The following is a 14275-nucleotide window of genomic DNA, read 5'->3' as shown; positions in this document are numbered from 1 at the left end:
GCTTTTTTATGAATGAACTAGTTATATTGATTTAGCTTATTATTATTATTATTATAGTCTGAATAGCTTGAACCCAGCATGTTTTCAAGACTGAAGTTGGCGGTTAGTTGTTGGCTAAGCTAGCTAGCTAATGTTAGCTGGCAAGCATGCAATGTTTAGATTTTATTATGCCAACTGTCTGCAGGTTGACAATGGAGAGATGCTGAAATACACAGGTGTACAGAGATGACCATGACTGTGTGGAGGACTAAGTTATAGGCTACTCATGAATTACTATTGAAGTGTGGTGTTGCTTTCTGGTGCCTCGTGAATGCCATGGCATCACATAAAGTGAGTGCTGCATTTTGGTAGAACTGAAGAGTAGCTAGCTAGCTAGTCCAGTGTCTAGTACGGAACTCTAACTTCCTCTGACTGACTCCTACTACGAAGCCACAGACGGAGTGAATGGCGAGAAACCGTGATGACAACATGCTGCCTGCCTGGGTCTCCCGTTTAACCATCCCCTCCCTCCCTGACCTCACTCAAGCTATGAACTTTCTCAACCTTCTCATTCGGATTATTATTATTTATTTTTTAATTGCTCGTTTTTTTGTAGTTGTTGCTTTACAGCACTGATATTTATTCATGTAATGAATAGCTCTATAAAAGTGGCATTATTATTATTATTATTGTTATTATTATTATTATTTTTATTATTATTGTTATTATTATTATTCATGTTATTATTGTTATTATTATTATTTTTATCATTATTATTATTATTATTGTTATTATTTTTATCATCATTCTTCTTATTATTATTATTCATGTTATTATTGTTATTATTTTTATCATTATTATTATTATTGTTATTATTTTTATCATCATTCTTCTTCTTATTATTATTATTATTTTTATCATTATTATTTTTATCATTATTATTATTATTTTTATCAATCTTCTTCTTCTTCATTATTATTGTTGTTATTGTCATTATTATGTTCATGTCATTATCACCGATCATGCATTCCAATTTAAAACGTCTTCAAGTACTGCCACCAATTTCTTTAAGCTAGCTATACTACTAGCTTATACAGACGGTTGTCAAAATCCATTTTTTCCAACCTGGAAAATGATTATTTATCAATATTATGCAGCGAAAAACAGCCAAATGTGATTTTAGTAACCACATTGTGGTTTGATGAATATCAACTTTGTAAGATCATATTTGTTGAATGTGAGCCAATGACAGCGTCATTCTTCCATCCCCCAACAGTCTGTGTTCCATTGATCTCTTTACCGCATGTATAACTTTAAGCAGAGCAGCATTCGCTTCTCTTCTTCACTCTCCACTATCTCCTCTTCCTCTTCGCTGCTCCCCGTGTCTTGGCTGCAGTCCTCTGTGTCTTCAGGTTCACAGTGCTCACAGTACAGACCGTACAGATCACAACCAATCAGTGAAGGGTACACTCTGTAGGATGGTGGAGTTGATGCCAAAGGGGTCTCTCTCCAGCAAGAAGATCTTGGTAGGCAAACACACATGCATGGTATAATGGGGGCGGCAGGGTAGCCTAGTGGTAAGAGCGTTGGACTAGTAACTGGGCTGACAAGGTACAAATCTGTCGTTCTGCCCCTGAACAGTTAACCCACTGTTCCTAGGCCGTCATTGAAAATAAGAATTTGTTCTCAACTGACTTGCCGAGTTAAATAAAGGTTAAAATAATGTCGCATAGTGATGTATGACAGAATACCAGTGTTTCCCACTGTCCTCCAGTGAGAGGTTAGAGAGGAGGGAGGATGACAGAACACCAGTGTTTCCCACTGTCCTCCAGTGAGAGGTTAGAGAGGAGGGAGGATGACAGAACACCAGTGTTTCCCACTGTCCTCCAGTGAGAGGTTAGAGAGGAGGGAGGATGACAGAACACCCGTGTTTCCCACTGTCTTCCAGTTAGAGAGGAGGGAGGATGACAGAACACCAGTGTTTCCCACTGTCCTCCAGTTAGAGAGGAGGGAGGATGACAGAACACCAGTGTTTCCCACTGTCCTCCAGTGAGAGGTTAGAGAGGAGGGAGGATGACAGAACACCAGTGTTTCCCACTGTCCTCCAGTGAGAGGTTAGAGAGGAGGGAGGATGACAGAACACCCGTGTTTCCCACTGTCTTCCAGTTAGAGAGGAGGGAGGATGACAGAACATACTCAGTGTGGAACCCCAGCTGAGGGTATATAGACCCATACTCAGTGTGGAACCCTGGCTGAGGGTATATAGACCCATACTCAGTGTGGAACCCCAGCTGAGGGTATATAGACCCATACTCAGTGTGGAACCCTGGCTGAGGGTATATAGACCCATACTCAGTGTGGAACCCCGGCTGAGGGTATATATACACCCATACTCAGTGTGGAACCCCAGCTGAGGGTATATAGACCCATACTCAGTGTGGAACCCAGGCTGAGGGTATATAGACAATTGCTGCAATTTCATGTGACGCTTGAAAGTGTGTGTGTGTGTGTGTGTGTGTGCGTGTGCGTGTGCGTGCATGAGTTTGTGCTTATTGGCAATAGATCATTCTGGTTGTTCTGAGAAAACCCTGATTTTATAAAGCATGTTGTAGAATAATCAGAGAGCATGCATCATGTGAATATAGGAATTTATACAACGGGTGGGTCTAATCCTGAATGCTGATTGGTTAAAACCACATTCCAGCCGGTGTCTATTCCGCGGAAGTTACCACCAACGTTAAAATGCCTATGTACTCTGTTCCATCTGACTGCGCAATCCACTGTCTCATCAGCCCAGCCAGACAATTTATAAACTTGATCTTCAGTAAAAAAACATCTCAACATTATCTCACATTACTTTCAGACTAACATTTAGTTTTCAACAGCGGAGATGTCTCTCTGACATTTGCAACATTGTTTCAATATTCAAATTGATCAACAGTTGTCGGGAGTCGGGATGAAATAGACAGGCAGACAACTTTTCTCAGCCATTCGAAATCATGAACCAGCATCATTTTTATGGAGATATACAAGAGAGCTGATAGACAGACACACGGTTCAACAAGAAGAATTGAACGAGCCATAATACTGAGGAAAACCCTGTTAGGTGTAAATATGTTATTGGACTCATCAGTCAGAAAGAAAACAGCTGACTCATTCTACTTTCCAAAATGGCACCCTATTACCTACATACTACTTCTGACAAGGGCCCAGAATACAGGGCATTCGGAAACTATTCAGACACGACTTTTTACACATTTTTGTTACATTCGAGACTTATTCTAAAATGGAATCAATTGTTTTTTCCCCCTCATCAGTCTACACACTATATCCCATAATGACATCACAATACCCCATAATGACATCACAATACCCCATAATGACATCACAATACCCCACAATGACATCACAATACCCCATAATGACAAAGCAAAAACATGTTTAGAAATGTTAGCATTTTATTAAAAATAAAAAATGTAAATATTACATTTACATAAGTATTCAGACCCTTTACTCAGTACTTGTTGAAGCACCTTTGGCAGTGATTACAGCCTCAAGTCTTCTTGGGTATGACGCTACAAGCTTGGCACACCTATTTTTGTGGAGTTTCTCCCATTCTTCTCTATTTTCAGGTCTCTCCAAGATGTTAGATCGGGTTCAAGTCCGGGCTCTAGCTGGGCCACTCAAGGACATTCAAAGACCTGGAAATACGGTGCCATTTGGGAATGAAGCCAACAGAGGAACAGGTTGGCAAAGGAAAATCACAATGTTTGGGATGAAGCCAACAGAGGAACAGGTTGGCAAAGGAAAATCACAACGTTTGGGATGAAGCCAACAGAGGAACAGGTTGGCAAAGGAAAATCACAATGTTTGGGATGAAGCCAACAGAGGAACAGGTTGGCAAAGGAAAATCACAACGTTTGGGAATGAAGCCAACAGAGGAACAGGTTGGCAAAGGAAAATCACAACGTTTGGGAATGAAGCCAACAGAGGAACAGGTTGGCAAAGGAAAATCACAACGTTTGGGATGAAGCCAACAGAGGAACAGGTTGGCAAAGGAAAATCACAATGTTTGGGATGAAGCCAACAGAGGAACAGATTGGCAAAGGAAAATCACAACGTTTGGGATGAAGCCAACAGAGGAACAGGTTGGCAAAGGAAAATCACAACGTTTGGGATGAAGCCAACAGAGGAACAGGTTGGCAAAGGAAAATCACAACGTTTGGGATGAAGCCAACAGAGGAACAGGTTGGCAAAGGAAAATCACAATGTTTGGGATGAAGCCAACAGAGGAACAGGTTGGCAAAGGAAAATCACAACGTTTGGGATGAAGCCAACAGAGGAACAGGTTGGCAAAGGAAAATCACAACGTTTGGGATGAAGCCAACAGAGGAACAGGTTGGCAAAGGAAAATCACAACGTTTGGGATGAAGCCAACAGAGGAACAGGTTGGCAAAGGAAAATCACAACGTTTGGGATGAAGCCAACAGAGGAACAGATTGGCAAAGGAAAATCACAACGTTTGGGATGAAGCCAACAGAGGAACAGATTGGCAAAGGAAAATCACAACGTTTGGGATGAAGCCAACAGAGGAACAGATTGGCAAAGGAAAATCACAACGTTTGGGAATGAGAGATTTAGGATCCAAGGCAAGTATAATAGATATTTTGTATTAAAAAGTATACAACAGTGTTCTACCTGTTTTTATTTGTATAAAACAGTTATTCCCGGAGATTTTCTTTTCTTATTTTATTACCAGTAGTGCTGCCTTTTCAATACTGTCTCCAAAAATGTCAAGAGTGTCTCCAGTTGTGTTTATACTTAGCAATTGTGATGCATCTCCAAACAGGTATTAATTTTCCAATACGTTTTAACCATGAGTCATGAGTCACCATGGTAACGCCAGTTGGTAACTCCATGGTAACCTGCTGGACCACTCAGAGGAGATGAAGAAGTTAATGGTGGAGGAACAATCATTAGTTGAAAGAATTACTCTTATGCCCGTAATGAATCATTGGTCTGATGACAGATTTAGTCCTCCATCCTCCTTCCTGTTCTCTAAGAGTTGACAAGTCTTCAATAACCACCTCTATTTGTGATCTCCACACCGACAACATCGATAAAATATGAACTGTAAACATGTTAGTCAACAAATAACAGCAGAAGGAAGGCCTTCCGATAATTACAATGGAATGGTAAGGGTTAGGATTGTAGCTTTACAATGGAATGGTAAGGGTTAGGATTCTAGCTTTACAATGGAATGGTAAGGGTTAGGATTGTAGCTTTACAATGGAATGGTAAGGGTTAGGATTCTAGCTTTACAATGGAATGGTAAGGGTTAGGATTGTAGCTTTACAATGGAATGGTAAGGGTTAGGATTCTAGCTTTACAATGGAATGGTAAGGGTTAGGATTCTAGCTTTACAATGGAATGGTAATGGTTAGGATTGTAGCTTTAAAATGGAATGGTAAGGGTTAGGATTCTAGCTTTACAATGGAATGGTAAGGGTTAGGATTCTAGCTTTACAATGGAATGGTAAGGGTTAGGATTCTAGCTTTACAATGGAATGGTAAGGGTTAGGATTCTAGCTTTACAATGGAATGGTAAGGGTTAGGATTCTAGCTTTACAATGGAATGGTAAGGGTTAGGATTGTAGCTTTACAATGGAATGGTAAGGGTTAGGATTCTAGCTTTACAATGGAATGGTAAGGGTTAGGATTCTAGCTTTACAATGGAATGGTAAGGGTTAGGATTGTAGCTTTACAATGGAATGGTAAGGGTTAGGATTCTAGCTTTACAATGGAATGGTAAGGGTTAGGATTCTAGCTTTAAAATGGAATGGTAAGGGTTAGGATTGTAGCTTTACAATGGAATGGTAAGGGTTAGGATTGTAGCTTTAAAATGGAATGGTAAGGGTTAGGATTGTAGCTTTACAATGGAATGGTAAGGGTTAGGATTGTAGCTTTACAATGGAATGGTAAGGGTTAGGATTGTAGCTTTACAATGGAATGGTAAGGGTTAGGATTGTAGCTTTACAATGGAATGGTAAGGGTTAGGATTCTAGCTTTACAATGGAATGGTAAGGGTTAGGATTCTAGCTTTACAATGGAATGGTAAGGGTTAGGATTCTAGCTTTACAATGGAATGGTAAGGGTTAGGATTCTAGCTTTACAATGGAATGGTAAGGGTTAGGATTCTAGCTTTACAATGGAATGGTAAGGGTTAGGATTCTAGCTTTACAATGGAATGGTAAGGGTTAGGATTCTAGCTTTACAATGGAATGGTAAGGGTTAGGATTCTAGCTTTACAATGGAATGGTAAGGGTTAGGATTCTAGCTTTACAATGGAATGGTAAGGGTTAGGATTCTAGCTTTAAAATGGAATGGTAAGGGTTAGGATTCTAGCTTTACAATGGAATGGTAAGGGTTAGGATTCTAGCTTTACAATGGAATGGTAAGGGTTAGGATTCTAGCTTTACAATGGAATGGTAAGGGTTAGGATTCTAGCTTTACAATTGAATGGTAAGGGTTAGGATTCTAGCTTTACAATGGAATGGTAAGGGTTAGGATTCTAGCTTTACAATGGAATGGTAAGGGTTAGGATTCTAGCTTTACAATGGAATGGTAAGGGTTAGGATTCTAGCTTTACAATGGAATGGTAAGGGTTAGGATTCTAGCTTTACAATGGAATGGTAAGGGTTAGGATTCTAGCTTTACAATGGAATGGTAAGGGTTAGGATTCTAGCTTTAAAATGGAATGGTAAGGGTTAGGATTCTAGCTTTACAATGGAATGGTAAGGGTTAGGATTCTAGCTTTACAATGGAATGGTAAGGGTTAGGATTGTAGCTTTACAATGGAATGGTAAGGGTTAGGATTCTAGCTTTACAATGGAATGGTAAGGGTTAGGATTCTAGCTTTACAATGGAATGGTAAGGGTTAGGATTCTAGCTTTACAATGGAATGGTAAGGGTTAGGATTCTAGCTTTACAATGGAATGGTAAGGGTTAGGATTGTAGCTTTACAATGGAATGGTAAGGGTTAGGATTCTAGCTTTAAAATGGAATGGTAAGGGTTAGGATTCTAGCTTTACAATGGAATGGTAAGGGTTAGCTTTAGCTTTAAAATGGAATGGTAAGGGTTAGGATTGTAGCTTTACAATGGAATGGTAAGGGTTAGGATTGTAGCTTTAAAATGGAATGGTAAGGGTTAGGATTGTAGCTTTACAATGGAATGGTAAGGGTTAGGATTGTAGCTTTACAATGGAATGGTAAGGGTTAGGATTCTAGCTTTACAATGGAATGGTAAGGGTTAGGATTCTAGCTTTACAATTGAATGGTAAGGGTTAGGATTCTAGCTTTACAATGGAATGGTAAGGGTTAGGATTCTAGCTTTACAATGGAATGGTAAGGGTTAGGATTCTAGCTTTACAATGGAATGGTAAGGGTTAGGATTGTAGCTTTACAATGGAATGGTAAGGGTTAGGATTGTAGCTTTACAATGGAATGGTAAGGGTTAGGATTGTAGCTTTACAATGGAATGGTAAGGGTTAGGATTGTAGCTTTACAATGGAATGGTAAGGGTTAGGATTGTAGCTTTACAATGGAATGGTAAGGGTTAGGATTGTAGCTTTACAATGGAATGGTAAGGGTTAGGATTGTAGCTTTACAATGGAATGGTAAGGGTTAGGATTGTAGCTTTACAATGGAATGGTAAGGGTTAGGATTGTAGCTTTACAATGGAATGGTAAGGGTTAGGATTGTAGCTTTACAATGGAATGGTAAGGGTTAGGATTCTAGCTTTACAATGGAATGGTAAGGGTTAGGATTCTAGCTTTACAATGGAATGGTAAGGGTTAGGATTCTAGCTTTACAATGGAATGGTAAGGGTTAGGATTCTAGCTTTACAATGGAATGGTAAGGGTTAGGATTCTAGCTTTAAAATGGAATGGTAAGGGTTAGGATTCTAGCTTTACAATGGAATGGTAAGGGTTAGGAGTGGACGGATTAAAGATTAATCAAGATTATGGTTAGCCTTTAATGAATCATAAATCTGATGACAACTTTAATCCTCTATATTCCCCAATAAAACTCTCTCACCTCCTTACCCCCACGTAATAGTTCCATCCTCCCCTTTAAGACCCTCTCACCTCCTTACCACCACCTAATAGTGTCATCCTCCCCTTTAAGACAACTAAAGAGAGAGTGTGTGTGTGTGTGTGTGTGTTTTTGTTTGTTTCTCTCAATAGAGATTTTTTTTGTCCGGACTAGGCTTGAAGCTCTCCCCCTTGGAGCTCTCCCCCTCTCCCTCTTGGAGCTCTCCCCCTTGGAGCTCTCCCCCTCTCCCTCTTGGAGCTCTCCCCCCCCTTGGAGCTCTCCCCCTTGGAGCTCTCCCCCTCTCCCTCTTGGAGCTCTCCCTCTTGGAGCTCTCCCCTCTCCCCCTTGGAGCTCTCGCCTCTTGGAGTTCTCCCCTTGGAGCTCTCCTTCTTGGAGCTCTCCCCTCTCCCTCTTGGAGCTCTCCCCTTGGAGCTCTCCCTCTTGGAGCTCTCCCTCTTGGAGCTCTCCCCTTGGAGCTCTCCCTCTTGGAGCTCTCCCCCTTGGAGCTCTCCCTCTTGGAGCTCTCCCTCTTGGAGCTCTCCCTCTTGATGCTCTCCCTCTTGGAGCTCTCCCTCTTGGAGCTCTCCCTCTTGGAGCTCTCCCTCTTGGAGCTCTCCCCTCTCCCTCTTGGAGCTCTCCCTCTTGGAGCTCTCCCCCTTGGAGCTCTCCCTCTTGGAGCTCTCCCTCTTGGAGCTCTCCCTCTTGATGCTCTCCCCCTTGGAGCTCTCAAGTGGCGCAGCGGTCTAAGGCACTGCATCTCAGTGCTAGAGGCGTCACTACAGACCCTGGTTCAGCGGTCTAAGGGCACTGCATCTCAGTGCTAGAGGCGTCACTACAGACCCGGGTTCGAATCCAGGCTGCATCACAACCGGCCGTGATTGGGATTCACATAGGCGTCGTCCGGGGTTGGCTGTCATTGTAGATAAGAATGTGTTACTTCACTGGCTTGCCTTGTTAAATAAAAATACATGAAATAAATAGATGCCCATAGACTGGGGCTCCTAACAGACTGATCTGAACTTCTACCCAGTGCTGGAGTTTCTGTTAGTAATAACATCACATTTCTCAGGAAATTAACTTTAAAAACACATTTCTCTCCACCGTCAAAATGTTTTGCCGCGAGGTTGGGACTCCGAAAAAGGCTGGAGCTGGCCCCACACAGACACACGTGTTTGTTTTACTATCCATGTGGGGACCAAACAAATATTATCCTATTTACCCTAACCCTTAACCTAATCCTAATTCTAACCCTTAACCTAATCCTAATTCTAAACCTTAACCTAATCCTAATTCTAACCCTTAACCTAATCCTAATTTTAACCTAATCCTAATTCTAACCCTTAACCTAATCCTAATTCTAACCCTTAACCTAATCCTAATTCTAACCCTTAACCTAATCCTAACTCTAACCCTTAACCTAATCCTAACTCTAACCCTTAACCTAATCCTAACTCTTAACCCTTAACCCTTACCACTATAATCTAACCCTTACCACTATTGCCTAAAATAGCCTTTTTTTCCTTGTGGGGACTGGTCGAAATGTCCTTGTTTCCATAAGGATAGTAAAACCAATACAAACAGAACATCACAGGGCCAGTACAGAACAGAACATCACAGGGCCAGAACAGAACATCACAGGGCCAGTACAGAACATCACAGGGCCAGTACAGAACAGAACATCACAGGGCCAGTACAGAAGAGAACATCAGATGGCCAGTACAGAACAGAACATCACAGGGCCAGTACAGAACAGAACATCACATGGCCAGTACAGAACAGAACATCACAGGGCCAGTACAGAACAGAACATCACATGGCCAGTACAGAACAGAACATCACAGGGCCAGTACAGAACAGAACATCACAGGGCCAGAACAGAACATCACAGGGCCAGTACAGAACATCACAGGGCCAGTACAGAACATCACAGGGCCAGTACAGGAAATCACAGGGCCAGAACAGAACATCACAGGGCCAGTACAGAACATCACAGGGCCAGTACAGAACAGAACATCACAGGGCCAGTACAGAAGAGAACATCACATGGCCAGTACAGAACAGAACATCACAGGGCCAGTACAGAACAGAACATCACATGGCCAGTACAGAACAGAACATCACAGGGCCAGTACAGAACAGAACATCACAGGGCCAGTACAGAACAGAACATCACAGGGCCAGAACAGAACATGCGTGGGTATCAGAACTGTCAGAACTAACCTTATGGTGGCAGATAGTTGAATCTCACCTCCCTCTCTTCTCATTCTCTGTTGCTATCTCTATATCTCATTCTTTCTTTCTCTCCCTCTCTCTCTCTCTCTCTTCTTCTTCTCTATTCTTCCCTGTTTCTCTCTCTGTCGCTGTCTGTCTGTCGCTCGCTGTCACTGTCTCTGTCGCTGTCTCTCGAACAGGCAGGGAGAGGGGCAAGGGAGACAGGGAGACTGACAGGAGAGACAGGGAGACTGACAGGAGAGACAGGGAGACTGACAGGAGAGACAGGGAGACTGACAGGAGAGACAGGGAGACTGACAGGAGAGACAGGGAGACTGACAGGAGAGACAGGGAGACTGACAGGAGAGACAGGGAGACAGGGAGACTGACAGGAGAGACAGGGAGACAGACAAGAGGCAGTGAGGCAGGCAGAGGGGGAGTTGGTTGAGAGGTAGGCAGGGGGTCCGGAAGGGGTATAGGCATGTGGAAGTAATCTGTGTGTGTGTGTGTGTGTGTGTGTGTGTGTGTGTGTGTGTGTGTGTGTGTGTGTGTGTGTGTGTGTGTGTCTGTGTGTGACTAGAGGTATGTGTTCAGTCCACAAATGGCGGTTCTGTTTACCGCTGAATGTTAGGGGTTAGTCTCTCTAATCCTTCTGCTGAATGTTTGGGATTAGTCTCTCTAATGCTGGGATGTGTACTATCTGACAGACCTCAGGTGCTGAGAGGAGAGACAGGTGAGGGCCACAAGCCTTGTGGCAGTCTAAGTGGAGGAGGCTTTAGGGCAACAAGCCTTGTGGCAGTCTAAGTGGAGGAGGCTTTAGGGCCACAAGCCTTCTGGCAGTCTAAGTGGAGGAGGCTTTAGGCCCACAAGCGTTGTGGCAGTCTAAGTGGAGGAGCTTTAGGCCCACAAGCCTTGTGGCAGTCTAAGTGGAGGAGCTTTAGGCCCACAAGCGTTGTGGCAGTCTAAGTGGAGGAGCTTTAGGCCCACAAGCGTTGTGGCAGTCTAAGTGGAGGAGCTTTAGGCCCACAAGCGTTGTGGCAGTCTAAGTGGAGGAGCTTTAGGCCCACAAGGCTTGTGGCAGTCTAAGTGGAGGAGCTTTAGGCCCACAAGCGTTGTGGCAGTCTAAGTGGAGGAGCTTTAGGCCCACAAGCGTTGTGGCAGTCTAAGTGGAGGAGGCTTTAGGGCCACAAGCCTTGTGGCAGTCTAAGTGGAGGAGCTTTAGGCCCACAAGCGTTGTGGCAGTCTAAGTGGAGGAGCTTTAGGCCCACAAGCGTTGTGGCAGTCTAAGTGGAGGAGCTTTAGGCCCACAAGCGTTGTGGCAGTCTAAGTGGAGGAGCTTTAGGGCCACAAGTGTTTCCGGGTCAACTCACATGTCCACCCAATGTCCTCCCGAGACTTCAGAATCTAACCTCTCTCTCTCTCCTCCCGTAAATATTGTATCTATCTCCCCTGCACATATTTCTCTCTGTGTTCATATCTTACTTCCGACACACGCTCTCTACTGTCCTGTCCTCTCACCCCGTCTTTACAACACTGCTTCTCTCGCATCTATGTATAGTCACTTTAATAACTCTACCTACATGTACATACTACCTCAACTAACCGGTGGCCCCGCACATTGACTCTGTACCGGTACCCCCTGTATACAGCCTCCACATTGACTCTGTACCGGTACCCCCTGTATATAGCCTCCACATTGACTCTGTATCGGTACCCCCTGTATATAGCCTCCACATTGACTCTGTACCGGTACCCCCTGTATATAGCCTCCACATTGACTCTGTACCGGTACCCCCTGTATATAGCCTCCACACTGACTCTGTACCATAACACCCTGTATATAGCTTCCACATTGACTCTGTACCGGTACCCCCTGTATATAGCTTCCACATTGACTCTGTACCGGTACCCCCTGTATATAGCCTCCACATTGACTCTGTACCGTAACACCCTGTATATAGCCTCCACATTGACTCTGTACTGGTACCCCCTGTATATAGCCTCCACATTGACTCTGTACCGTAACACCCTGTATATAGCTTCCACATTGACTCTGTACCGGTACCCCCTGTATATAGCCTCCACATTGACTCTGTACCGGTACCCCCTGTATATAGCCTCCACATTGACTCTGTACCGTAACACCCTGTATATAGCCTCCACATTGACTCTGTACCGGTACCCCCTGTATATAGCCTCCACATTGACTCTGTACCGGTACCCCCTGTATATAGCCTCCACATTGACTCTGTACCAGTACCCCCTGTATATAGCCTCCACATTGACTCTGTACCCCTGTATATAGCCTCCACATTGACTCTGTACCAGTACCCCTGTATATAGCCTCCACATTGACTCTGTACCAGTACCCCTGTATATAGCCTCCACATTGACTCTGTACCAGTACCCCTGTATATAGCCTCCACATTGACTCTGTACCAGTACCCCCTGTATATAGCCTCCACATTGACTCTGTACCGGTACCCCCTGTATATAGCCTCCACATTGACTCTGTACTGGTACCCCCTGTATATAGCCTCCACATTGACTCTGTACCGGTACCCCCTGTATATAGCCTCCACATTGACTCTGTACCGTAATACCCTGTATATAGCCTCCACATTGACTCTGTACCGGTACCCCCTGTATATAGCCTCCACATTGACTCTGTACCGGTACCCCCTGTATATAGCCTCCACATTGACTCTGTACCAGTACCCCTGTATATAGCCTCCACATTGACTCTGTACCGGTACCCCCTGTATATAGCCTCCACATTGACTCTGTACCAGTACCCCCTGTATATAGCCTCCACATTGACTCTGTACCAGTACCCCCTGTATATAGCCTCCACATTGACTCTGTACCAGTACCCCCTGTATATAGCCTCCACATTGACTCTGTACCGGTACCCCCTGTATATAGCCTCCACATTGACTCTGTACCGGTACCCCCTGTATATAGCCTCCACATTGACTCTGTACCGGTACCCCCTGTATATAGCCTCCACATTGACTCTGTACCGGTACCCCCTGTATATAGCCTCCACATTGACTCTGTACCGTAATACCCTGTATATAGCCTCCACACTGACTCTGTACCGGTACCCCCTGTATATAGCCTCCACATTGACTCTGTACCGGTACCCCCTGTATATAGCCTCCACATTGACTCTGTACCGGTACCCCCTGTATATAGCTTCCACATTGACTCTGTACCGGTACCCCCTGTATATAATTAATTACTTGTTACTTTTATTGCTTCTTCTTATCCATACTTTTTGAAACTGCATTGTTGGTTAAAGGCTTGTAGTAAGTCAGCATTTCACTGTGAGGTCTACTACACCTGTTGTATTCAGCATTTCACTGTGAGGTCTACTACACCTGTTGTATTCAGCATTTCACTGTGAGGTCTACTACACCTGTTGTATTCAGCATTTCACTGTAAGGTCTACTACACCTGTTGTATTCAGCATTTCACTGTGAGGTCTACTACATCTGTTGTATTCAGCATTTCACTGTGAGGTCTACTACACCTGTTGTATTCAGCATTTCACTGTAAGGTCTACTACACCTGTTGTATTCAACATTTCACTGTGAGGTCTACTACATCTGTTGTATTCAGCATTTCACTGTAAGGTCTACTACACCTGTTGTATTCAACATTTCACTGTAAGGTCTACTACACCTGTTGTATTCAGCATTTCACTGTGAGGTCTACTACATCTGTTGTATTCAGCATTTCACTGTGAGGTCTACTACACCTGTTGTATTCAGCATTTCACTGTGAGGTCTACTACACCTGTTGTATTCAACATTTCACTGTGAGGTCTACTACACCTGTTGTATTCAGCATTTCACTGTAAGGTCTACTACACCTGTTGTATTCAGCATTTCACTGTAAGGTCTACTACGCCTGTTGTATTCAGCATTTCACTCAAATAGCACCATATTTAGTCCCAAATAGCACCCTATTCCCTATTCCCTATTTAG

At 43.6% G+C, this 14275-nt stretch overlaps 1 protein-coding gene across 1 annotated transcript in view; it reads right to left on the bottom strand.

Moving 5' to 3' along the window:
* Positions 1–8242: 8242 nt before the first annotated feature.
* ak5 (adenylate kinase 5) overlaps positions 8243–14275 on the bottom strand; it is a 76892-nt gene continuing 70859 nt past the window's right edge. Inside the window, exon 7 of the mRNA XM_042307880.1 lies at positions 8243–8815. Coding sequence (XP_042163814.1) covers positions 8243–8815 — 573 coding nt within the window. The remainder of the gene's footprint in view (positions 8816–14275) is intronic.

The sequence above is a fragment of the Oncorhynchus tshawytscha genome, linkage group LG28, assembly GCF_018296145.1.
Source record: "Oncorhynchus tshawytscha isolate Ot180627B linkage group LG28, Otsh_v2.0, whole genome shotgun sequence".
Classification (NCBI taxonomy): Eukaryota; Metazoa; Chordata; class Actinopteri; order Salmoniformes; family Salmonidae; genus Oncorhynchus; species Oncorhynchus tshawytscha.
Note: the sequence above shows the minus strand (reverse complement) of the source record. Positions and strands in the feature narration are given on the sequence as shown.